General features: G+C 39.2%; 1 protein-coding gene across 1 annotated transcript in view; it reads right to left on the bottom strand.

Moving 5' to 3' along the window:
• SPAG16 (sperm associated antigen 16) overlaps positions 1-26,515 on the bottom strand; it is a 1,194,746-nt gene that overhangs the window by 277,665 nt on the left and 890,566 nt on the right. The window contains exon 14 of the mRNA XM_062201827.1: positions 5,553-5,618. Coding sequence (XP_062057811.1) covers positions 5,553-5,618 — 66 coding nt within the window. The remainder of the gene's footprint in view (positions 1-5,552; positions 5,619-26,515) is intronic.

The raw sequence follows: 26,515 nt of genomic DNA, 5'->3' as shown, positions 1-26,515 counted from the left end.
TGATGTCAGAATGGGATTTACTTAGAAATCATCAACATGTGGATGAAATGAAATTAAGAAGAGAATCTGACAGAGAAAATGACTTAAGACTGAATCTTCGTACAGGTTGATATTTAGCAGTCAGATAACAGTGGAGGGTCCAGTGTTGCAGCCTGGGAAGTAGCGGCCATGTGTAGTTCACTTCTCAGGGCTCAAGAAAGGAGAATGTTTTAAGTGATGATAATGCAGAAATGGTCATTGTTCCAATAACATGAAAATCAAAAGCCATTTCAGTGGACTTGTGACTTGGAGTTCATATTGGAATGGATAATGAGAATATCATATTGGAGATTTCTGGAAATACAGAGGAAAAACTTAAGGCAGAAATAGCCCTACCACTCAAAAACTCATAGAAACTGTGCATCACTAAATTTTGAAGAAAGAGAAATATGTGTGTATCTGAAATCAAATAAGACATAATGAAGCAAAGGTGGGAAAATTTGAAAACAATCAAATAGAAATTATATGAAAATATAATAATGAAATAGGAAAACTCAACACAGAGGCAGGCAGTTGGTTCAGTTAGGATGCCCACATTCCACACTGAAAAATACAGGTTTAACTCCCAGCTCCTCCTCCTGATTCCAGTTTCCTGCTAATGTAGATTCTGGAAGGCAGTTCTAATGGCTCCAGGAACTGAGTCTCTGCCACTCATGTGGGAGACTTGGATTGAGTGCCTGGCTCCCAAATTCATCCCTTGTTTCAGGGTCGCTATAGGCATTTGGGGAGTGAACCACCACCAGATGGGAGCCTCTACCCCAACTTCTGCTTCTTGGATACATTTTTTTAAGATTTATTTATTTATTTGAAAGGCAGAGTTAGAGAGAGACAGATCTTCCATCTGTTGGTTCATTCCCCAAATGGCTGCAACAGCCAGGGCTGGGCTGGTATGAAGCCAGGAGCCAGGAGCCAGGAGCCAGGAGCTTCTTCTATGTCATCCACGTGGGTGCAGGGGTACAAGGACTTGGGTTATTTTCTGCTACTTTCCCAGGCACACTAACAGGGAACAAGATAGGAAATCTAGCAGCTGGGATACGAACCACCACCCATAATATTTTTTCCTTTATACTACTTGTTGAACTCTTCACTTAGTATAGGATTAATCTTATGAGTATAAGGTAAACTGAAAATAGATCTTTGTAAAAATTATGAGGGGGAATAGGAGAAGGAGGAGAAAGAAGGGTGGGAGTATGGGTGGAGGGTAGAATGGGAAGTGTCATCATGTTCCTAAGTCTGTATTTATGAAATGTGTATACCTCATTTACATACCTTAAATAAAATTTAAAAAATAAAGAAACATTTCATTCTTCTGTTTGCGAATATCTTTTTCCCATATCACTTGTTGAAAAGATTGCTTTTTCTCTGTTGTATATTCCTGATACTTTTATATAAAAATAAATTAACAATACATAAAATAATATCAAGCAAACTATCTGCATAGGATAAGCTACTAGTAGATTCTCATTGGCAACAATAATGCCAGAAGAAAATGGAATACCAGAGTGAAAATAAAATAATGACATTTTCAGATACATGAACACCAAGAAAGTGTTCTATTTATGCACTCTTCCTAAAAGATCTATCAGAGAATATTCTTCAGCAAGAAGACAATGAAACCATGAAGGAAGGAGGTCAAATGCATAAGTCAATTACAGGCAAACAAAAATAAAACATATTTAATGAGTAACAACTGTTTTCATGATTAATTTCAAGGTGGGACTAAAACGTAGAAGAAAAATAATAGCATGGAAAATGTAAAAGTAAACTCCAAAAAGAGCTACTGGAAGGCATGATGGAACTCCCTTTCCCAACAGAGAACAGGTCCACCTCCTGGAAAACTGAGTAACTGTCTACCATAGATGCTGGCTCCATACAAAGCTACATATTACAGTTTGGTTTTTTAAATCCTTCCTCATATTATTTATGTCTATTCATTTTTTGTCCAGAAATTATGGTCAGCTTCCTTTTTTACTTTTACTTCTGCTTTGTAAGAAGAATTACTTATAAACCCTTCATACTTCACCAAAATGTTTGATTAGATGATTTTAAACCAAGGTTTAAAATAAATATCTACTTCCAGTAGAGAAATCATTCGGAAATGAAGACATCAGAGCTCTGATATTATAACATGAAAATACACAAGTATTGCATATTATATACCTTTTTCTGTGAATCTTGATTTCTAGCTTGATAACACTGAATTTTACACTAGTGATTTCTGCTTGCAAATCTATAATTATAGAATTTTCCTAAAAACATATTCTTGTAAATAGCTATACAGAACTTAAACAATGATGTCTACCCCTACAGGCATCAAATAATCAGCACAGCTCATACAAAATAATTAAAATATCTGCCTGCTGTATATTTGGTGTATTATGTATCAAATGTGTATGATAATTTGTTTGGAAATGAACTGTGTCACATTACCATGCCCTTGAAAGTCCTTGTGCTCTGCAGTCACTGCGATCGTGCAGCCTCGGAACATTCCTTAGCAGGTATGTGACATTAAAAACAATTTTTGAAAAATAATACAAGTGGCCCAAATTTTTACCTAAGTATGTGAGTTATCATATCAAAACATAATTTTCTTAATAGTTAATAAATATATGTGCTTAACAAAGATAAATTAATGGACCATTTTCAATTAGAGTTTGAGTTGTTGATTTCGAGCTATGGTGTTATAATACTTTTGGTATAAACAAAATGTGCAGACAAAAACTGATTAGTCATTTTGTTGTTGGGTATCTGGACTTCATATTCATCATCTTGTCCTGGATTAAGGTATGTCTTCCTTGGTTACTGATTCAATCAATCTATTTTGGATATTTCTGTGTTTATTTATTTTACTATTCAGAATATTATTAAATGGTTTATCTTTTTTGGTTATGATATTACTTATCAGAATGCCTGACTTACAAAATATTAGTTTACTACATTTCAGTTTTCAGTTAATTTTCATAAGTCATTTGAAGTTATAGCCATTTAATGGAATTTTGGCATAACTATCCTATAGCATATGAGTCCACAGTGCATAAATGCTTCTGTACTCTCCTAGAAATAAAATTTTACTTGGTATCTCGAATCAATCCATAATATGATGCTGTTCAACTAATTGGCTCACTACAGTCAATTAAGCGGAATATTCCTTACAAAGAGAAATCTGTTAAAACATAATTGTGGTTGAGCCCATCATTAAAATGTTCAAGACTGACAATAGCACTAGCACAATTTCAGTTGAAGCCATCAACATTCCCCTGGAAGATATTACTTATAGTGTATATTCTTGCTCTTTCTAAAAGAATACTAATATGGTAGTAACAGAGTTTTGACAAGGTTGTCATTTTGAAGTCAGACATAAGTAATCCAAGAGATTTCTTTATAGCTAATTGGGAAACAAACAGGACATGTAATTCAGATTCTCAGTCTTCAGGGAACTTAGAGATAAATTGAAAACTAGATATAATCTAATCATAGTTTGTCGAACTTGAGCGGTCTAGTCAAATCACTTGCATCTGAGAAGGAACAAACTTAAATCATCATTCCATGATTGCTACATAAACCATTTTTTAGACACCATCAGTTAGCTTAGCAACACAAAGCAATTTTTATAATTGTCATTGTTGGCAAAGTCATCTGCATACCTCAAGTTGCAGAGAATGGCCAGTGCCATGGCTCATTTGGCTAATCCTCTGCCTACAGCACCGACACAACAGGTTCTAGTCCCTGTTGGGGCACCGGATTCTGTCCCAGTTGCCCCTCTTCCAGTCCAGCTCTCTGCTGTAGCCCGGGAGTGCAGTGGATGATGGTCCAAGTCCTTGGGCCCTGCACCCACATGGGAGACCAGGAGAAGCACCTGGCTCCTGGCTTCAGATCGGCGCAGTGAGCTGGCCGCAGTACACCAGCCATGGTGGCCATTGGGGGGTGAACCAACAGAAAAGGAAGACCTTTCTCTCTGTCTCTCTCACTGTCTAACTCTGTCAAAAAAAAAAAAAAAAGTTGCAGAGAAAACATTTATAGTCTTGGTCTATCCTTTTTTTTTTTTCCCAAGATTTATTTATTTGAAAGGTAGAATTACAGAGAGGCAGAGGCAGACAGAAAGACAGGTCTTCCATCTGCTGGTCCACTCCTCAGATGGCTGCAATGGCCGGAGCTGTGCAGAGGTGAAGCCAGGAGCCAGGAACTTCTTCTGGGTCTCCTACATGGGTGCAGGGGCCCAAGGATTTGGGCCATCTTCTGCTGCTTTCCCAGGCCACAGCAGAGAGCTGGATTGGAAGTAGAGTAGCCAGACTCAAGTCAGCACCCATATGGGATGCCAGCACTGCAGGCGGCAGCTTTATCTGCCATGCCACAGCACCAGCCCCAGTCTATTTTTTCTAAACTGAAGAGAATCCCTGTTGCTTTTGGTTTTATCCTCCAGGTTTCCTTTTAAGTATGTTAGTTATTTTTATGATTCTGTATTAAAATTTAATGCAGTCTATATTCCACTTACTGTGTGAAGACCAAATTGGACAAAAAGCTCATAAAAATATGTTTAAGAGAAGGTTGAATAAAACAGAATTTCCCATGACTCCTGCCACTGCTTGATATGTGTGTATGTATTTGTGTTCGTATACACATTTTAAAATTTTGCAACTTTATACTATCTATATTTTTTCATTGTAATTAAATTTTAAATTTTTTCTCCTCACCATCTAAGTTACCATTTTTACATTGGAAATTTGTTTAATAAAAATAAATTTATGGAGTGGGCATTCGGCTCAACCATTAAGATACCACTTGTGGGGCTGCCATTGTGACATAGTGGGTTAAGTAGTTGCCTGTGATGCTAAAATTCGAATATGGCCATGGGTTCATGTGGCTGCTCCACTTCCAATCCAGCTCCCTGCTAATGGCCTAGGAAAAGCAGCAAAAGATGGCCCAGGTGCTTGGGACACTGCCACTAACATGGGAGACCCAAATGAAGCTCCTGGCTCCTGGCTTTGATCTGGATCAGTCCTGGCTATTGTAGTCATCTGGGGAGTGAACCAGCAGATGGAGGATTAGAGGATCTCTCTCTATCTCTTTCTCTGTTAACTCTCACTTTCATCTTATCAATAAATAAACAAACAAACAACTAAATCTAGAAAAAAAAAAAAAGGATACCTTGAGACATCCAATTCCACATTGGAATGCCTGGTTGAAGTCCTAAATTCACTTACAATCTAGCTTCTTGCTAATATACCCAGTGGAAACAGCAGGTACTAGCTCAAGAATTTGAGTACCTATGGGTATATAGGGTACCTGGATTGCATTCCAGGCTCAGGACTTGGACCTTGCCCATCCCTGGTTGTTTGGAGAATCTGGAAGCAAATCAGGGGATGGAAGAGCTTGATCGCTCTGTCTCTTTCTACCTATTTTCCCACCCCCACCCTCATCTTTCAGGTAAAATGAAAATTAACAAACTTAAAAATTTTATGGAACTAATTTTTATATGAAGTATTACAAGGATTTCTTGGGAAATCTGAACTTACCTGAGGCATGAAGGTGGCATCATTGATAGAATGCATGTGACCATAAAGTGACTGCTCACATTTACCCTAAGAACAGAAAACAGAAATAAAATCAAATACCTTCCACAGTGATACACAAAAAGGCATCGAAAGATACATTTTTCAAAGTTATTTATTTATTGCCCCACAGTAATACATTCTCAAAACAGAAAATAGAAGCCTTTTCTATTAACTAGCATTTAGAATCAGACAGGGCTATCCTGAGTGAGTGCGCCACAAGACTGGTATCTATATCAAAACTCTGCTGTTCTTACTTTTACATCATTGAACTGGGAGTGAACTCTCATCAAGTTGATCCATTTCACATTTAGCATTGTTTTCAAACTCTGGGACCAAGAACTGAAATCCGTTTCAGAAAAAAAAAAACTTTTTTTCTAGCATCGTTTTTCCACCACTGCTGGGAATGGGGACAAGGTTCTGTTTTATTTTATAATTTTTATTTATTTATTTATTTGAGAAGCAGACTTATACACAGTAAGAGGGAGAGACTGGGAGAAACATTTTCCATCCACTGATTCACTCCCCAAATGGCAGCAACAGCCAGAGCTAGGCCAATCTGAAGCCAGGAGCAGGAGCTTCACCCAGGCCTCCCATGTGGGTGTAGGTGCCCAAATATTTGGCCTGTCTTGTACTGTTTTCCCAGGCCATAGCAGAGCACTAGATCAGAAGAGGAGCAGCTGGGACTAGAATCAGTGCTCATATAAGATGCCAGCACTGCAGGCAGGGGCTTAGCCTACTAAACCACAGCACCAGCCCCTTCCCCCCCCCCCTTTTTTTTTTAATTACAGATCTTGGGCGGTGCTGTGGCTCACTTGGCTAATCCTCCCCCTGTGGCGCCAGCACACCGGGTTCTAGTCCAGGTTGGGGTGCCAGATTCTGTCCCAGTTGATCCTCTTCCAGACCAGCTCTCTGCTGTGGCCCTGGAAGGCAGTGGAGGATGGCCCAAGTGCTTGGGCCCTGCATCCTCATGGGAGACCAGGAGGAAGCACCTGGCTCCTGGTTTTCCAATCCTGCAGTGCACCGGTCATAGCGGCCATTTTGGGGGTGACCAATGGAAAAGGAACACCTTTCTCTCTGTCTCTCACTGTCTAACTCTGCCTGTCAAAAAAAAAAAAAAAAGATCTTACCATTTTTAGTTCACCATTAATACCACGATAGCATAAACTTTCATGAAGTGTATATAGTGGTATTTGAAATAAAGAATAAACACTTGCTTTTGTGAAATTCATACTTCATATTTATCCATTCATGCAGTCTTAGTCCACCCATAGGAGGATGGACTGGGCCCGAGGAAAGGTAAGCATGCTGCCCACCCATTTCCCAGCCTCATGATCCTGGAGACAATCAGATGCAGCAGGGAATCAAGCAAAAACCCATTTATTGTGCACGTAGCAAAGCCTTTTAAAGCACAAAACTGCAGAGTCATTGGGGCAAGGCATAAGGACCAACCCATCACTTAAAAAGGTCATTTTACAGGGCGATTTTTATAGGACTAGCCATGTCTATACACTCATCATCAGTTGTCCTCACTTCCTCTGATGTTGTGTGGCCCATTAGCTTTGGTGGTAAACAACTTTGGGTTCCACCCACCTTACTTCCTCTGAGCACCATCTTTGAATTACCTTGTGTACCTAATTTCCCTGCACATTCAATTTATCATTTCCAAGCAATAACTAAAATTAAAATTGACTATATAATTTTCTGAACTTAAGTTTAAATGCTTCCAGGAAAGACAGACTTGTGACTTATTACAATGGGGATCCATATAGGAGATGTTTGATTTGTACATCAATGTACAAAGAGGTTTTTTGACAGTCCTTTGAAAATATCCCAAATTCTATCGCAGAACCAGAGAAAAGTTGTGTCTGGATGGTTTTTTGGAGATCTTGCCATCAAATCAGGTTTTACTCAGCAATTTGTTCATTTAATAAATATTTTTCAGCAATTAAAGTGTACCAGGTACAATGCTAGATGCTTAGAATATGTCAACAAATATGACAAAGAACCTGGTCCTTTATGAACCTTATATGGTAGTGGGAAGAGATAGACATTTTGTTAAAAAGGTATATTGTGTGTTATGAGAGAACTGAGTGTGAGAAGAAAATGTCAGGCAAGATTAGGGATGTGATAAGTTAGTTTCGGGTTTGAGGGGCCAAAGGCAAATCTGCTCTACAGTGGAGTTTTCCAGTTTGGCCTCACTCAGAAGGTAAAGTTAGAACAAGGACTAAACCTTGTACAGTCCAGTAGACACTGGGAGAAAATGTCTTCCAGGTGGAAAGTTCTCGGTTGGGAATCTGCTTGTCATGTTTGTGGAACAAGGAAGCCAGTGGGGCTGGAGAGAAATCAGGAGGCTTCCTCTCATTTCATTGACTGTCTTGTATCTACCTTAAAACTTTCAAGGCTGAGAGAACCATAACAGAAGACTACAAAATAAGACGTTAAACACAGAGCATTACCACGATGCTATCTCATTATTGCTGGTCATTCATGTTGTATTTCTGAACTAAGCAAAATTAGAAATGCTTTATAACTAAACTCTATTTAGTCCTCACTATTGTCATGTGTTCAACAAGTTATCTTTCAAGTATCAATTTATAGAAAGAATGCATGCTACTAACCCTTGTTCAGCGAGTACAAAATTTCCCCACATAAATTTAACTTTCACGTAAGTACATCGAAACACTTTGGCACTCTTTTGCGTCTTCTCTGTTCCCCTTGTTAATCTGGTTCAGCATCTTTACACACTTTTAACTTTAAACCAATTATACCCAAAACTTGAAACCATCCAAATTCCCAAAGTAGAAACAAATTACTTACAAAGCCAAAAAGGCAAAGTATAAGATGTTATAACTGGTTTTTATATATTATCATAGGAACTTTCATAGTTAATTTTCTTTTGGAAATAATAGACAGTGATATAACATAGTTTTATCATGAATGTTAACATTTTTTACAAAGATTTAATTATCAAATTTATCTTAAAATATTTTTGCATTAATACACAATTCATATTTAGTCTTATTCTTCTAACATGAGGATCTCTAAACTATTTGATTAATTGGTAAGGAAAATGTAGTTTTTTTAATTCAAATCCCCAATGCCAAGTTTTAATTCAGAGTAGAGTCTCTAAGGCACTCCTGAAAAGCCCTGGAAATATGGGGTTATAATGGAAATGCTGACGGACCACATTTATGCTGCTATAACAAAACCTGACTTGAAGATAAATGTTTCATGAATTAAGAAAAGTTAAAAAAGCTTTTCTATCCAGCTTTGTTCCCAAGATAAAAGCAAATCTACTCTTTTGTGGTGTAGGGAATATGTGGGTTACTAATATTTTAGTCTGCAACAGCCTTAATCAAAGGCAATACCCAAACTGGGACATTAAAATTTGCAGTATCTTCTCTGACGAATTCTTGTCAGAATTGTTTTCTTTCAAAAAGGAATGAGAAAAATGAGAAGAAAAAAAAGTATATATATATATATATATATATATATATATATATACACACACACACACACACACACACATCATGTGACCCTAACAGGCACTTCTCTAGTATCTGATTCTCCCCGACAGAAAAGCTGTGTGTCCCTGGGGAAAGAAAGGCTTGTCTCTTAATTTGTAGACATGCCACCTCATGGCTGTGTGATCTTAAACAAATTGCTTCAATTCACTGTGCTTTCTTTGCTCACTGTCTTCCGTATTAAATCTACAGCTTTGTTAGGAGAATTAATTGTGAAATGGTTGGCATGCTGCCTAACAAAGAAACAGCTTAACACACATAGCTCTTACTACTGGGGCCATAGTCCATTGAAAAGCTGATGACTTCCCATCAACTTTCCCATCCCTACCTATCTTTCTGCTGGGCTCCAAATCTAAATCTCCACCTCCCTAAAGAGGCCTTGGAGGCACTGGCACTGTTTCTCTGTTGCGCTCACCTTGCTCCTAACTCCATAAGCTGGGCTCCCAGGCTCTGGTTGAATTCAGTCAGAGTGAAGCACCAGCAGGCTATGGATGAACAGAAAGGATAGACAATTAAATAAAAGTTAAAAAAAAAAAAAAAAGGATGGACAAAGGACCACTTCTGCTCCCTTCTTGTTTGGCTGTGGTTTGCCAGTGGCCCTCTCCTCTACCAAACCCTATAATAACTCCTGTGTGTGCCTCTCACACTTCACTCCCTACTGCTCTCCTTCCTCTACCTTCAGACCGCAGGACAGAAATGTCTTCCCAATGTTGTGAGAGCCTGGGTGCAACAGTGGCATCCTTAACCCTGCCCACACTTCTGTACACATTCAACTTGACTTTATTCAGCATGTCCTCTGTTTCCTGATGGTGACCACTCTGATACAGCATGCAAAAGGAACCTGCCAGAGAAAAGAGCTTGGAAGCCATGGAGTTCTTGTCTTCACACAAGAAAGAATTCAGGCATGCGACAGAGAGCGAGGTAATAAGGTTTTATTAGGGATAGGCATCCGTCAGGATGGAAGGGACAGAGGGTGCCCAGTCACTGGGACTGAGGGAGAGCAAGGTTACATAGTTGAATGGAGAGAATACACCTGGGCAGGCCAGGCAGGTGGCTCAGCAAAGAGTAGAAAGCACAGTCTTTGTTTAGATTCCTGGTTTTTAAGGGAGTCTCTTTACCCTCCTCCTGCTCTTCTACCAGGACAAAGGATGGGGAGCTCTGATGGAAGGGTTTGTTGGATGAAAATTCAAAAAGATTCCTTTCCAAGTTTACCACTGAGACTGTCAGACCAGGGGAAGTTTTGTGCTTAGGACACCTGCCTTCCAGGAAAGATGTTACCAGGCCAGGTAGAAGCAGCAGGACTGCATGGAAGCTTATCAGGGTCTTGGCAGATGCTGAACTGCACCTGGAAAGTTATCAGGGTGACTTTCAAATGCAGATGCTGGATGCAGATACTGGGCTGCTTAGGTGGTTTCCTTAGGCCCTTCTTACACACATAGGCTAATTTCTAACTTCCTACCTAACAGAAACTTCTGAGTTATTACTTCTCAACTACCTACCTTGACTCTCAGCAAATACATATAGATGACATCAGGAAAAAAAAAAAGTTTAGGTTATCAAAAATCTGGCAATCAGAACACCTATCTCTCCCAACCCTACTGCAAACCTTCCATACATCAATTCTTTCTGTGAAATCTCCCCTAACTGTCCTCTCCACCATGCTACGCTGGTGCAGAACAACATCTAAGGGAGCCTGCCTACAGCAGCAGCTTCTTGATTCATCTCCATGATCCCACTTCTATCCTACATCCCATTTATTCCTCTCACAGCTACTAGAGGCAGCAGTAAAACCCGAATCAGATATGCTGTGCTCCGGCTATCAGCCATCCCAAAAAATTACTATTGCCCTCAGAATGAATTCAAACTCTACCTGGATCCAAAAGTTCTACCTGCTTGGCCCCCCTCCCTCCCTATTTGATCCCCACTGTTTACCGCTTTCCTCCTTTCTCTTTGGCCATTCCCTTAGATGTTTCAATGCTTCTTCGTTGTCAGAGCTTTTCTGAGATGAGAGCTGGCATTTGGATTAGAGGGAGATTGAATTGCAGCCCTGAAGACAGAGACCTATGGGGACATCTTGGGATCTTCTTTCCCAGAGGCACTAGTTCACATTAAAGGGGGCCCAAGCCTAAGTAAGGCCTTCCCTCCTCTTCTGGAGAGTTCTTTACATTTCAAAACCAGAGTCTCTTTAGTTTTTTTTTTTTTTTTCTTCATCTTCTTCTCTTTCTTCTCCCTTCTCTTGGCGATAGAGTTTTGCAGTTTGGGGTTCCCTTTTATGGTACATAAATCCAATGTACCCATACTCTACATCTGCCTGTCACTTCTTCCCATCTCCACCCTCACCCCATCAGGGAGACTTGAGACATGGAAGATAACAAGCTGCTCTTTGAGTAAATAAATGGTTGTTCTCTGATCCAGAGACCTTCTATGCCTTGTCAGGATAATAAATTACTCAGTGTGGACATAAACCCATCAAGTCGTCCCACTGGCCTTCCTGTTTATCTATAGGCCTCGCTTGCTACCACTTCTGCACTTGCTATTGAATCTGGGGCTTTCTGCTTCTCTCACAGGGTTTTTTTTGCTGATGTCTCAGGTCTAACATTCTTGATCCTTCCCATACGAGTAGCCATTGCAGTCACAGAAACTGTCAACTGAAGCCCATTTCCTCCTCCTGGGTGTACCTTCTGAATAAGCACGGTAGGCATTAGAATTGAGCTTCTACTACATAAGCCTCTGAAATTTGCAGGTTCAACTCTTACCACAAGTGTCAGTACCCAACAAGTGGACCACCTTGTTTGGTTTCTTCCACATCACTCACCATTAAATACAATTACTTAATATATTTGTTTCTTTTTTATTTTTTGTCTCCTGTCATTAGAATTAAGCCCCACCAGAGAAACTTGCTATCGTTTCTACCACCTTACCATCTCCCAGGCCTATAACAGCTCTGGGAGAATTTGATAAAACAGTTGTTGAGTGAAAGAGTAAGCAGGGTTACAAGGAGATTTGTAAGTGAAAGTTGGAAAAAACCTACTGTCACCAGATATGCCAATTGCTGGGCAAATAGCTTGCTCTTCTCCCTAATGCTTATCTTCCATCTTGATCTGCCACTAAAAAGCTGAGTGATTTACAGTTTCACAAGAACTCTATGACTTAGGTGCTTCTGCGAATCTCATCCTCAGGGTGAGGAAACGGAGGCACTTAATTTATGACAACATAGATCAAAAATGCCAGGCCAAGGCAGCAAGCCCATTTTATCAAATTCCAAGCTCACTCTCCCCTTGATGTGAAGGAAAAAGAAGTGAGTGAGGTCATGGCCAAACACTTCCAGTTTCTACCTTTCTGCCTCCTGGTCCCTACAAGGTTGTGCAGGGCCATGAGATGAGTTCTTGCCAAGGACTGAGAGAAGAAGTGGTGTCACACCCTATCATGTTCCCTTGGACCCAACTTTCCACCCTCCAGGGGCCTCTTTTCATTCTGGCAGAAATCAAAGGTGTTTTAGGTGACTAGAGTTGGAGAGACAACTCCCGACCCCTAGACTACGAAGGGCAGACAACAGGAACAAGGTATTGACATGAGAATTAGAGGCTGGTTGTTACTATAACACAACCTAGGCTGGCCTGTCAACTATTTGAAGGGAGATCAATCTTGTCTCTTCAAAATATTAAAAGCATTGCCACTGTGAATAGTGCCATCGGAAATTTGAAAACTGTAAGAAGTCTAACAATTTCTAAAAGCTCTGAAAGTTCAGTCCCAAAATAATATCATGAAAATAAGTAGTCAAACATTTTTACTAAAATCATTAAAGAGCTAAAGCTTACAAGCTTTCATTCTCATTATAATGAAAATTATTTAGCCAATGAATTCAATATTCTTTTGAAAAACTTTAAGACTTAAAACTATAAAGTGAGCCGCTGAACTCATATTTTCTTCCCTAGGACCCTAGGATATCTTTTTTTTTTACCCCATTAACTTTATTTGTTCTAACTTTAATAAACATAAATTTCCAAAGTACACCTTACGGATTATGATGGTTTCCCCCCCCCATAACTTCCCTCCCATCTGCAACCCTCCTCTCTCCCGCTCCCTCTCCCATTCCATTCACATCAATTCATTTTCAATTATCTTTATATATAGATCAATTTAGCATATTTTAAGTAAAGCTCTCTCAACAGTTTGCATCCACACAGAAACACAAAGTGTAAAATATGTTTGAGTACTAGTTATAGCATTAAATCACGATGTACAGCACATTAAGGACAGAGATCCCACATGAGGAGTAAGTGCACAGTGACTCTTGTTGTTGACTTCACAAATTGACACTCTTGTTTATGGGGTCAGTAATCTCCCTAGGCTCTTGTCATGAGTTGCCAAGGCTATGGAGGCCTTTTGAGTTCACCAGCTCCAATCTTATTTAGACAAGGTCATAGTCAAAGTGGAAGTTCTCTCCTCCCTTCAGAAAAGGTACCTCCTTCTTTGATGACCTGCTCTTTCCACTGGGATCTCACTCACAGAGATCTTTCATTTAGGTCATTTTTTTTCCCCAGAGTGTCTTGGCTTTCCATGCCTGAAATACTCTCGTGGGCTCTTCAGCCAAATCCAAATGCCTTAAGCGCTGATTCTAGGGCAGAGTGCTATTTAGGACATCTGCCATTCTATGAGTCTGCTGTGTATCCCACTTCCCATGTTGGATGGTTCTCTCTCTTATTTATTCTATCAGTTAGTATAAGCAGACAGTAGTCTTGTTTGTGTGATCCCTTTGACCCTTAGACCTATCAGTGTGATCAGTTGTGAACAGAAATTGAACAAATGGACTAGTGAGATGGCATTGGTACATGGCACCTTGATGGGATTGAGTTGGAATCCCCTGGCATGTTTCTAACTCTACTTTTCTTGGGGCAAGTCAGCTTCAGCATGTCCCAAACTGTACTTCTCTTCCCTCTCATATTCCCACTCTTATATTTAACAGGGATCACTTTTCAGTTAAGTTTCAACACTTAAGAATAATTGTGTATTAATTACAGAGTTCAATCAATAGTATTAAGTAAAACAAAAAATACTAAAAGGGATAAAGTATCAAGTTGTTCATCAGCAGTCAGGACAGGGCTGATCAAGTCATTGTTTCTCATAGTGTCCATTGTACTTCAACAGGTTTCCTTTTAGGTACTCAGTTAGTTGTCACCAATCATTCCCTAGGATATCTTTTAAAATGCTTTTTTTTTTGAGGTGTTAAAGCAATTTTTATCTTAGTCACATACTTTTTTTTTTTTGGACAGGCAGAGTGGACAGTAAGAGATAGACAGAGAGAAAGGGCTTCCTTTTTGCCATTGGTTCACCCTCCAATGGCCGCCGCGGTTGGCGTGCTGCGGCCAGCGCACCGCGCTGTTCCAATGGCAGGAGCCCGGTGCTTCTCCTGGTCTCCCATGGGGTACAGGACCCAAGGACTTGGGCCATCCTCCACTGCACTCCCTGGCCACAGCAGAGAGCTGGCCTGGAAGAGGGGCAACCGGGACAGGATCGGTGCCCCGACCAGGTCTAGAACCCGGTGTGCCGGCGCTGCAAGGCGGAGGATTAGCCTGTTAAGCCATGGTGCCGGCCCTTAGTCACATACTTTAAATACAGTAAAATGCACAAGTCCTGGGGCTTAGCTCATTGAATTTGTATATATACATATATATGCATATGTATGTGTATATATCTGTGTAATTTCAGTTTAAGATAAAGAATATCCTCATCATTCCAGAAAGTTTATGCATGCCCATCTCTATAAAAACATCCCCACATTGTTTTATTAACCACAATTTTTTGAGAAAACAAATGCAAGTATATGGCTATAAAATCAAATATCATGAAGGTTATCCAAAACTAGTCTCCCATCTCCAGATTTAACTACTGTATATCTTTTTTTCATGTATTTCATGGACAAGTCTATGCACATATAATCGTTTTTGTCCCTGTCTAATGTCTCTACCTCAGTTTTGCATAAGCAAAATCATAATACATTAAGAGAGAGAGAGAGAGAGAGAGAGAGAGAGAGAGAGAATTTTTGTGGTGGTGCGGAATATGATACCAGAGTGAAACTGCAGGGTTTAGAACTCAGTACATGAGAGAGGTATTGACAGTATAGTTGCTCTGTATAAATCCTATGGTAAGTGCAGCATATATGGTAACTTTTTTGCTCAAGCTGACTTGCCCCAAATGGTAGAGTTAGAAATGTGCCAGCGGATTCCAATTCAATCCCATCAAGGTGCCATGTACCAATGCCATCTCACTAGTCCAAGTGATCAATTTCTGCTCACAATTGATCATAATGATAGGTCTAAGAGTCAAAGGGATCACACAAACAAGACTACTGTCTGCTTATACTAACTGATAGAATAAATAAGAGAGAGAACCATCCAACATGGGAAGTGGGATACACAGCAGACTCATAGAATGGCAGATGTCCTAAATAGCACTCTGCCCTAGAATCAGCCCTTAAGGCACTCGGATCTGGCTCAAGAGCCCGTGAGAGTATTTTAGGCATGGAAAGCCAAGACACTCTGGGAAAAAAAAATGACCTAAATGAAAGATCTCTGTGAGTGAGATCCCAGTGGAAAGAACAGGTCATCAAAGAAGGAGGTACCTTTCTCTGAAGGGAGGAGAGAACTTCCACTTTGACTATGACCTTGTCTAAATAAGATTGGAGCTGGTGAACTCAAAAGGCCTCCATAGCCTTGACAACTCATGACAAGAGCCTAGGGAGATTACTGACCCCATAAACAAGAGTGTCAATTTGTGAAGTCAACAACAAGAGTCACTGTGCACTTACTCCTCATGTAGGATCTCTGTCCTTAATGTGTTGTCCAATGTGAATTAATGCTATAACTAGTACTCAAAAAATATTTTACACTTTATGTTCTGTGTGGATGCAAACTGTTGAGAGAGCTTTACTTAAAATATGCTAAATTGATCTATATATAAAGATAATTGAAAATGAATTGATGTGAATGGAATGGGAGAGGGAACAGGAGATGGGAGGGTTGTGGGTGGAAGGGAAGTTATGGGGGGGGGAAGCCATCGTAATCTTTAAACTGTACTTTGGAAATTTATATTTACTAAACAAAAGTTAAAAAAAGAAATATTGCAGATAAATAAAAAACCTTTTTTTAATCTCTATAATGTGAAACTGGTAATATTTTTATTGCACATGTGAGAGAGAATGAGTTCCCTTCTTCTGGTTCATTCCCCAAATGCCCACAGCAGCGGGGCTGGGCCAGGGCTGAAGCCAGGACCTAGAAACTCAATCTAGGTCTCTCACTTGGGTGGCAGGGACCCCAGTACTTGAGCCAGCTCTACTGCTACCCCCAACCCCAGGGTGCACATTAGTCAGGAAACTGGACTAAGGAGTAGGAGCAGGAACTAAAACCCAGGCATTCTAATATGAGTTGCAGGCATGCAGTTTACCTGCTGAGACAAGCACCTGTCCATTAAATAATTTAAGTCCATTACCACTGGAGAAATCTGTGTTACGTGCATGGCATAATACCTACACAAGTAAGAGATATTACCATCAATAGATTGATTTCTCATGTCCTTATCTATTTCTTTTTCTAGTTATAACAGTATTTGCTAGCTGCAGAGAATAGGAAAAGTCACACCTATCCTTGGTAAAGACTCAAAGTTATTGTAATTCATGCTAACAAATACTAGAACTAGTTTTAACCACATCTAACCAATTATAACAGTTTTATAGCTCTGCTTCAACTGAATAATCAAAACCGGTTTTTAAAACTATCTAATCAACGATAACTCATTTCAGTGACCACTCATCTGAAAGTCAACCCATTGCCCAAGGGTTCACAATGGTGAACATGTCTCTGGGGCTGATACCAGCCTTTCTCTATCATTGTAATGGACCAATACTAAACCTCATTGATCAACACTAACAATTCTTCTAATGCTGACCCTCAACCAACTCCTGCTTCTGTAACCGACATCATCCAAAAAATTCTTCACAAAAACTAGATATAACAATAAGATCAGCAAATGGATCTGCTGAACGCTCAGAACTCTGACCAGTGTGACTCTCCCACGTTAAGCACACAATACGAGGGCTCTTCACAAACTCCTAGAGAATGGGTGTTATGAAAAAACTATACATGGATTTCAAACATTTCTTTAGCATCAAAATAAATGTATGTTTTTAACTTTTTTTTTCATGAACTTTTTGAAGTACTCTTGTACAATCAGCTTTTGGGTTTCAGATATTGAGCATTGTTCTCATCCTGTCAGTTTGGGATGGAGGCTACACAAAGGCACAGGCTGGGTGGCTTAAGCAGAAATGCACTTTTTCACAGTTCTGAAGGCTAGAAATCCAAGGACAAGGTATTCTCAGTGTTGGCTTTGTTATGATCTTCTTGGCTGGCAGAGGGGTGTCATCTCCCTCTATCTTCACATAGTCTTTTTTGTGTATTTATCTTTGTCCTCACCTCTTCATTTAAGGACATAGGTCTTACCAAATTAGGCCCCACCTCAAGAATCTCATCTAAACTTAATTCCCTCTTTAAAGAGTTCATTCTCCAACTACAGTTATACTCTGAGGTGCTGGACAAGAAAATATTGATTTGAAGCTACAAACTCAACCCTTTTTAAACTTTTATTTAATAAATATAAATTTCCAAAGTACAGCTTTTGGATTATAGCGGCTTTTTCCCCCATAAGCTCCCTCCCACCTGCAACCATCCCATCTCCTACTCCCTCTCCCATCCCATTCTTCATCAAGATTCAATTTTCAGTTATCTTTATATACAGAAGATCAATTTAGTATAAATTTAGTATATACTAAGTAAAGATTTCAACAGTTTGCACAACTTAACCCTTAACAGAAGGCTTGAGGTATCTTTATTTCACTACTCATAAATTGTCTTAGGAATGCAAAAGCTATTGGGGCATCATAGGGTTGCAAAATTCAAACCATAATGCTACTTTATATTACTTACTGTGTTACAAACTGAAATTACATATATTATACAGATGTACTTTGGGCTCATATCACAAGTCTCAAAATGAAAAATGAAGTATTTTTAGTCATATTTGAGTGTGTGTATATATATAGATAGATAAATAGACTAGGATACTATATTTGGCTATGATGTGATGGCTAAGGGCATGGTATCTGTAGTGAAATTGCTGGGGTCTGCATTTGGGCATTGCTAGGAACACTATTTTGTGTCCTAGGAACATTCTGAGCCTTAGTTTCCTCATCAGTATAATGGGAACATGAGAGTGTCATTCTGAGAATGAAGCACATTGATTTAGTAAAATGCTTAGACTGCTGCCTGGGACACAGAGTGTTCAACAGATGTTAATTACTGCAGTCACAACATACAGATTGCAAATTCTGATAGCAGGGATGAAGTCTGTTATCTTCATCACTTCACAATTTAAAACCACAGGGATGAACTGCCTGACAAGCAAGCATTTAATAAGGATTTTAAAATTAATACACACACCCAGAGGTAGATCCTTCGAAAGGTACTAAGTTTGATAAGTTTAGACACCACATGGTCTCTACATTTTCAAGGGAATTCAAAAAAGGGTTAATCTCCTGGAATTTTTGATTTTAGAAAAGATTGCTCATGGAGAAGAATGTTAGGAATTGGCACCCTGATAATTGAATTCCACACTCATTTGATGGTCATAAAGTATAGCACATTGGTTTTTCCTATTCACAGCACTTCCTGTACTTAAGCACATCTTGCTTGTCCCTCACATTACAATACAGGGTTCATGTTTTCTCATGGGCTCATTCCTATGTGTATACTTTTTTTAAACTTTTATTTAAAGAATATAAATTTCCAAAGTACAGCTTATAGATTACAATGGCTTCCCCCCTGCCCATAACTTCCCTCCCCACCCGCCTCCCCTTTCCCCCTCCCTCTCCCCTTCCATTCACATCAAGATTCATTTTCAATTCTCTTTATATACAGAAGATCAGTTTAGTATATATTAAGTAAAGATTTCAACAGTTTGCACCCACATAGCAACACAAAGTGAAAAAACTGAGTACTAGTTATAGCATTAAATCACAATGTACAGCACATTAAGGACAGAGATCCTACATGATATTTTTTAAAAATTCATTAATTTTCTATGCAATGTCCAATTTAAAACCAAGTTTTTTTTTTTTCATTTTCAATTATCTTTATATACCGAAGATCTATTCAGTATATACTAAGTAAAGATTTCATCAGTTTGCACCCACATAGAAACACAAAGTGTAAAAATACTGTTTCAGTACTAGTTACAGCATTACTTCACATTGGACAACACATTAAGGACAGATCCCACATGAGACGTAAGTACACAGTGATTCCTGTTATTGACTTAACAATTTGACACTCTTGTTTACAGCGTCAGTAATCCTTGGGCTCTAGTCATGAGTTGCCAAGGCTATGGAGGCCTTTAGTGTTCGCCGACTTTGATCTTATTCTGACAAGGTCATAGTCAAAGTGGAAGTTCTCTCCTCCCTTCAGAGAAAGATACCTCCTTCTTTGATGGCCCCATTCTTTCCACAGGGATCTCACTCGCAGAGACCCTTCATTTAGTTTAGTTTTTTTTTTTTTTTTTTTTTGCCAGAGTGTCTTGGCTTTCCAAGCCTGAAATACACTCATGGGCTCTTCAGCCAGATCCGAATACCTTAAGGGCTGATTCTGAGGCCAAAGTGCTATTTAGGACATCGGCCATTCTATGAGTCTGCTGTGTATCCCGCTTCTGATGCTGGATCGTTCTCTTCCTTTTTGATTCTATCAGTTAGTATTAGCAGACCCTAGTCTTGTTTGTGTGATCCCTTTGATTCGTAGACCTATCCAAGCCATCGAATGTGAACTGAAATTGATCACTTGGACTAGTGAGATGGCATTGGTACATGGCACCTTGATGGGATTGAATTGGAATCCCCTGGCACGTTTCTAACTCTACCATTTGGGGCAAGTCCAATTGAGCATGTCCCAAATTGTACATCTCCTCCCTCTCTCTTTCCCACTCTTATATTTAACAGGGATCACTTTTCCATTAAAATTTAAACACCTAAGAATAATTGTGTGTTAACTACAGACTCAAACAAAATTCACAATAGCTAAGACCTGGAACCATTCCAAATGCCCATCAACAGTAGACTGGATAAAGAAATTATGGGACATGTACTCTATAGAATACTATACAGCAGTCAAAAACAATGAAACCCTGTCATCTGCAACATGGAATCTGGAAAACATTATGCTGAGGTAAATAAGCCAGTCCCAAAGGGATAAATATCATATATTCTCCCTGATCGGCGACAACTAACTGAGCACCAAAGAGGAAACCTGTTGAAGTGAATTGGACACTATGAGAAACAGTTGTTTCTCATAGCTATTGTCCTGTTGATGTACAATGCAATACTTTATCCTTATAGTATTTTTTTTGTTCTAGTACTATTGTTTTTTTGTCCTATGTGTATATTTTAGAAATAATTCCGTATGATAAAATTCTTAAATACTTTTAAGACAAATTTTCCAAATAAAACACATTGAAGTCAGAAGAGAATTATATTGTGCTGTTGTGCTCTGTATGTTTATTTCAAATTCCAAAATCAGTAAAAAGAACAACTAAAGAAGAAAATGTAAATTGTGTTTATGGGTACGCAGAATTAAAGTTTATAACAACTGTGAAAAAAATTCCCTGAGAATTACCAGCTAAACGCAGTCTTATTTATTACATTAGTTATCAAATCTAAAAACTAATGACATAAGAATTTTATGAAGATTCTTTTGTAATTGAACATATTTAAATATTTAAATACAGTAATTTATATATATATATATATTCTACAAAATTTGTAAATATCTTTGAGAACCAAAGAATTTTAAACTTATAATTTTATAATTGATAAAAATGAGTGTATTCCATTATTATTACTGAAATAATTCCATTGTCATATAAATTGGAAACACAGTAGTCATTAACATGCCTCCAGGTTTTTGATATTTCATGTAAATAAGTAATCATGACTGTGGAAGATTGATTACAGGTTTTAAGATGTGTATGTAATTAAGATGAGTTAAATATGCAAATTGAATCTAATTAGCTTCATTTATTGTTAGCTTGCCTTACCTCTACAAAATTTCTACTGTGGATCTTTCTTAGCACACAGTATTTTGATTTCTTTGTTGCAGGCTCCATTGCTGAATAATCAAGCTGTTTTCCAGGAGCAAAAAACATCCATGTAGGATTCTTCATGCCATTTAGAATTGAGGGTTTCTAAAATGCTCCCAGTAGCATGGAAACCAACTAAAATGTTATGTATTTCCAACCACCTTATGTTGGACTATATTTAATTAATTCCATGGCATCAAAGCAGCAAACCCTCTAGGAATTTGTGATGAAAATGAGCCTTTTGTCATAACTTGGCCATCACAGTGATTAAGTCCAACAGGGTAGAGCAGGCAGCATCAAAGGAACCAAGGTTGTCTGTGAATGTCCCTCTTCCTTGACAAAATTTCTCCACATTCTTGCATGAACAAAACACATTTGTGTATGGAAAAATATCAGCCTCATGAAATTCATGTAGAAAACATCAACAGTCAGGCCTAGCTAAGAAACATAGTCACTGGAAAAAATACAAAGGATATATAGTAAAAGGATCAGAAGAAAACACTGGTGAAAACAAATACTAAAGTTCATATTTGATTTGACTAGCCCCTGATAAGCAAAAAGAGGAGGAAACAAGCACATTGCAGAATAAATTCTAAATGTCAACACTTCTCTGTCATCCATTTAATTCTCACCAATACATTTCTAAATTCAAGTTTCCCAAATTCAGAAATTTTATATTATTTATTTTATTGCCTGCTTAAATATTTATAGTTACTGGTTTTTAATTAAAGATTACTTTTCTTTGAAAAACAAGTCTTTTCTTCAAAGTCTGAGGGGATATCTGTGTATATTTCTTTATATGAAAAATCTTCCAAATATATTCACAGAAATGTGAATTATGGAAAAATTGTACATGGGTTTCAAAATATATTTACATAAAATAAAGTTATCTTTTAATTACTGTTTCCACACACTTTGGAATTAATTTTGCATGCATCTATGTATGTTTCTTATGTATACATACATATATAAATGTACTTTATTGTGGATTAAAAACTACATTAAATCTGTGTTTGCAAACTTTAACTCAATGGTATATTATTAATGACAAGCACATTGTTGCAAAACAGAGCTATAAAATTTTTTCATCTTGAAACTTTTTACACATTAAGGGGCTATAATTTTTATGAAAATACTTCTCAAATTATGAAAGCAACAGGAACTTTCAACGTTCTCTTTCGTACTCATGTAATCCTTATGATCACTGGTAAGATAGTATAAAGAGATATATTCAGAAGGGAAAAATATTCAAATATAAATTTTCATAATGGGTAGCTTTTCTCCTTCAACCAATGTTTATTTAAAACTGAGAAAGCGCTAAACACACTACCAGAATAATAGGATGTTTAAATGGCAAGTTTGCACTAAGTCTGTAGACATTAGAATATACAGGCCATGAAAGCCACATGTGGTGAGCTTCTTCATTCACACAGAGGACAGGACTGGTTATGAGCTGCTGGATGCCTAGGTGTTTAGGAACGAAAACCTGCTAGAGAGAAAGATACAGTTTTCAAGAGGTGAATTTCCCACGTGAGAAAACTCACAATGTGGGGAATTTGACAAGCTCATTGTGATGGTTAAGTTTGAGTGTCAGCTTCAATGGCTGTCTTACAGATGTGCTACAGCATTGATTCTGAGTGTGTCTCTGAGGGTGTTTATAGGGAAGAGTAACACATGGGTCAGCAAACTGAACGGGGAAGACTGCCCTAAACATGGGGCCAGGCACACCAACTTGACTGGTGTTGCAGATGGACATGGGGAGGGAACACTTGCTGCTTCTCTCTCACTGGCTCTTCTTTCTGGAATGGGTGTGTTTTCTGCCACTGCCCTTGGATATCCAGAGGTTTCTTACACTTTGCATGCTGGGTCAGGCACGAGGGGCCTTTGGGGGGCTCTTGGGCCTTTGGCTGTTGACTTGGGTGAGGCTACAGGCCTCCATGGTTCCGAGTCTTCTTGAACCCAGTCACGTTATCAGCCTCCAGATAGCCATCAGGCCCCTGAGTCCTGCCCTACAATCATTCACCCTCAGTGATCCTATAAGTCAATCTAATAAATCTGTATTTACAAGGTTTCTCTAGAGAACCCTACCCACTATGCCCATGAAGAGACTAGATTTAAACGTCTGACTACGTCAGAAAGTGTCAAACTAGGTCTTCAAGGTACTAAGAACTTCCACCTTCTCTCTCGTAATCTTGCCTTCCCTCCAACAACCCAGAGGATTCTAAATTCTTTGTTAAGGAAAACAAATGAGCCTTGAAAGTTCTGAAACAGCTCTCCCCTGGCTCTGATGATTCACGCCCTCCCACAGGCAACCCTTTCCCAAGTCCTATAAAAATTCTCATCAAATCACATCTTCAGTTTGAAGCCCAGAAATTTATTATGTAAGTCAGGTCCAGGTGTTAAGGGTGCCCCTGGAGTGTCACTTTTAAAGTACAACTCCTTAGGTTAAATTCCTCTCAATCTGTAAACCAATGAAATGAAAAGAAATGTATTATCTACACTCCATGCCTAGTATACTTTGTTGCAACAGGCATAGGATAACAAATAGGCTCACTCCCTTTCTGAAGGTGGGGGGAGGGAAGAAACAATAGAGGACTCAGGATGGAAATTCAGAAATTCAGACATAACAGACTTTTGAAGTCCTATGATTACATTTCAAGAGCTAGGAATAATTCTCCATGATTCTCAGTTCTGCTGTACTATAAATTAGAAAGTAAAGCTATAGCTGGGACAGATATTTTAGAGCAGTAAATATTAACATTTTGCACGTATAAGAGCCAAGCAAAAAGCTTACTAAAAAGCATATTTTTACATAAAAAGATTCTTCTTAAAAGACCACACTTAGGGCTGGTGCCATGGTGCAGTAGGTTAATCTTCCGCCTGCGGCGCCGGCATCCCATATGGGTGTCGGTTCTAGTCCCAGGTGCTCCTCTTGCAATCAAGCTCTCTGCTATGGCCTGGGAAAGCAGTAGAAGATGGCTCAATTCCTTGAGCCCCTGCACCCACGTGGGAGACCAGGAAGAAGTGCCTGGCTCCTGGCTTCAGATCAGCGCAGCTCTGGCCATTGCTGCCATTTGGGGAGTGAACCAACTAAAAGAAGACCTTTCTCTGTCTCTCCTTCTCATGGTCTATAACTCTCAAATAAAATATATAAAATCTAAAAAAAAAAAAAAGAGATCGCACTTAAAGAGTTTCTGCATCAACATGCACAAATTATGATTATAAAAAAGCATTTTAATTTGAGTTAATTTATGTGAGGAAGGGAGAGGGAGAGGGGGAGAGGGAGAGGGAAAGGGAGAGAGGGAGAGGGAAGGAGAGAGGGAGAGGGAAGGAAAGAGGGAGAGAGGGAGAGAGGAAGGAGTCTTCCATCTACCAATCTATTTCCCTACACCCCAGAACAGCTGAGGCTGGACCAGGCTCAAGCCTGGAACCTGAAACTCCTTGTAGATCTCCAAGTGGCTGGCAAGGACAGATGTACTAGAACCATCTCCTGTTGTCTCGCAGAGGGCATATTGGTGATAAGCTGCACTTAAAAGCAGAGCCAGAATTCAAACTTGGCACTGCAGTTTCAGTTGCAGGTGTATCAAGCAGCTTAATGGCTGTGCCAAATGTCCAGCCCAGAAAAATGTATTATAACATGTTATATGATTCTAACATGTATCTTGAGAAGAAAGCAATGCCAAAAGCTAAGGACGGCCAGCGCCGCCATAGCTCAACAGGCTAATCCTCCGCCTGCGGCGGCGGCACACCAAGTTCTAGTCCTGGTTGGGGCACCAGATTCTATTCCAGTTGCCCCTCTTCCAGTCCAGCTCTCTGCTATGGCTCGGGAGTGCAGTGGAGGATGGCCCAAAGACTTGGGCCCTGCACCCGCATGGGAGACCAGGAGAAGCACCTGGCTCCTGGCTTCAGATCAGCATGGTGCGCCGGCCGCAGCAGCCATTGGAGGGTGAACCAACAGAAAAGGAAGACCTTTCTCTCTGTCTCTCTCTCTCACTGTCCACTCTGTCAAAAAAAAAAAAAAAAAAAAAAAAAGCTAATGACCATACAAATGGCAGAAATCTTACTAAAATGCTGATTCTGATTCCTCATGTTAGCAGTAGGCTAACGGCACACTGGTAAACTTGGTTTTTAGAACAAAACAACTTCATTTGTCAACTTCCATTGTTCCAACATTTTCTACCAAATCAATGTCACTGAACTCAGATTTGGGAAGAATTGTGCACATTCAGCTCTCATGACCCAAGGTGAACCAACTCCAGCTCCACTGGATTCTGGTTTCTAATAAGCTCCCATGTGAAATGCTGCTGATCCTTAGACCACACTTTCCATAATAAGGATTCAGGAGAGAGTCACAGAAAGTCTTCTGGGGCAAGGATTTAAGATGATATACAGATAATTAAACTTAAGGTTGTTGGGCAAATTCATGAGATAGAGGATAAAGATTATCAATGACTCCAGAGCATTCTCATTTACTTTTGCATTTTATGGATGCTTTGTTTCAAAGACAGAGTCAAGTTGTGATACAGACCCTAAACCTGCACAGACAGCATTTTGTAGAAAGTTTACTGCATCCAGCTCTAAAGCATTAAATTAATAATTACACTCTTTCAACAAGGACATAATCATTACCAAAACAACAAAAAAGTTAATGTTGAGATGGTAAGTAAGGTAATAGAAACATTTTTGATTTGTTAAAAAATTTCAATGCAGATGACAAATAAAGGACATATATGTGAGTTAAATACATACATATATTTAATAAAAATATTATAATAGAAATATGGATGTAAGATATGAATAGATGATTCACATAAAAGGAAATAAACTGACTTAAATTCTTCAAACTTACTAGTAAGTGAAACGTAAAATAAAGTGACTACCAATTCATTCACCATTGGCAGGGATTTAGGGAAAGGAATACTTTCATTGACTCATGATAGGAATGGTAGATTTTTCAAATGCAATTTGACAAAAGCTATTAAATTATTTTTATCCAAACTTTTTTTTTTTTTGACAGGCAGAGTGGACAGTGAGAGAGAGAGACAGAGAGAAAGGTCTTCCTTTTTGCCGTTGGTTCACCCTCCAATGGCCGCTGCGGCCGGCGCATCGCGCTGATCCGAAGCCAGGAGCCAGGTGCTTCTCCTGGTCTCCCATGCAGGTGCAGGGCCCAAGCACTTGGGCCATCCTCCACTGCCTTCCCGGGCCACAGCAGAGAGCTGGCCTGGA

This window comes from Lepus europaeus, chromosome 1 (assembly GCF_033115175.1).
Source record: "Lepus europaeus isolate LE1 chromosome 1, mLepTim1.pri, whole genome shotgun sequence".
NCBI classification, from domain to species: Eukaryota; Metazoa; Chordata; class Mammalia; order Lagomorpha; family Leporidae; genus Lepus; species Lepus europaeus.
Note: the sequence above shows the minus strand (reverse complement) of the source record. Positions and strands in the feature narration are given on the sequence as shown.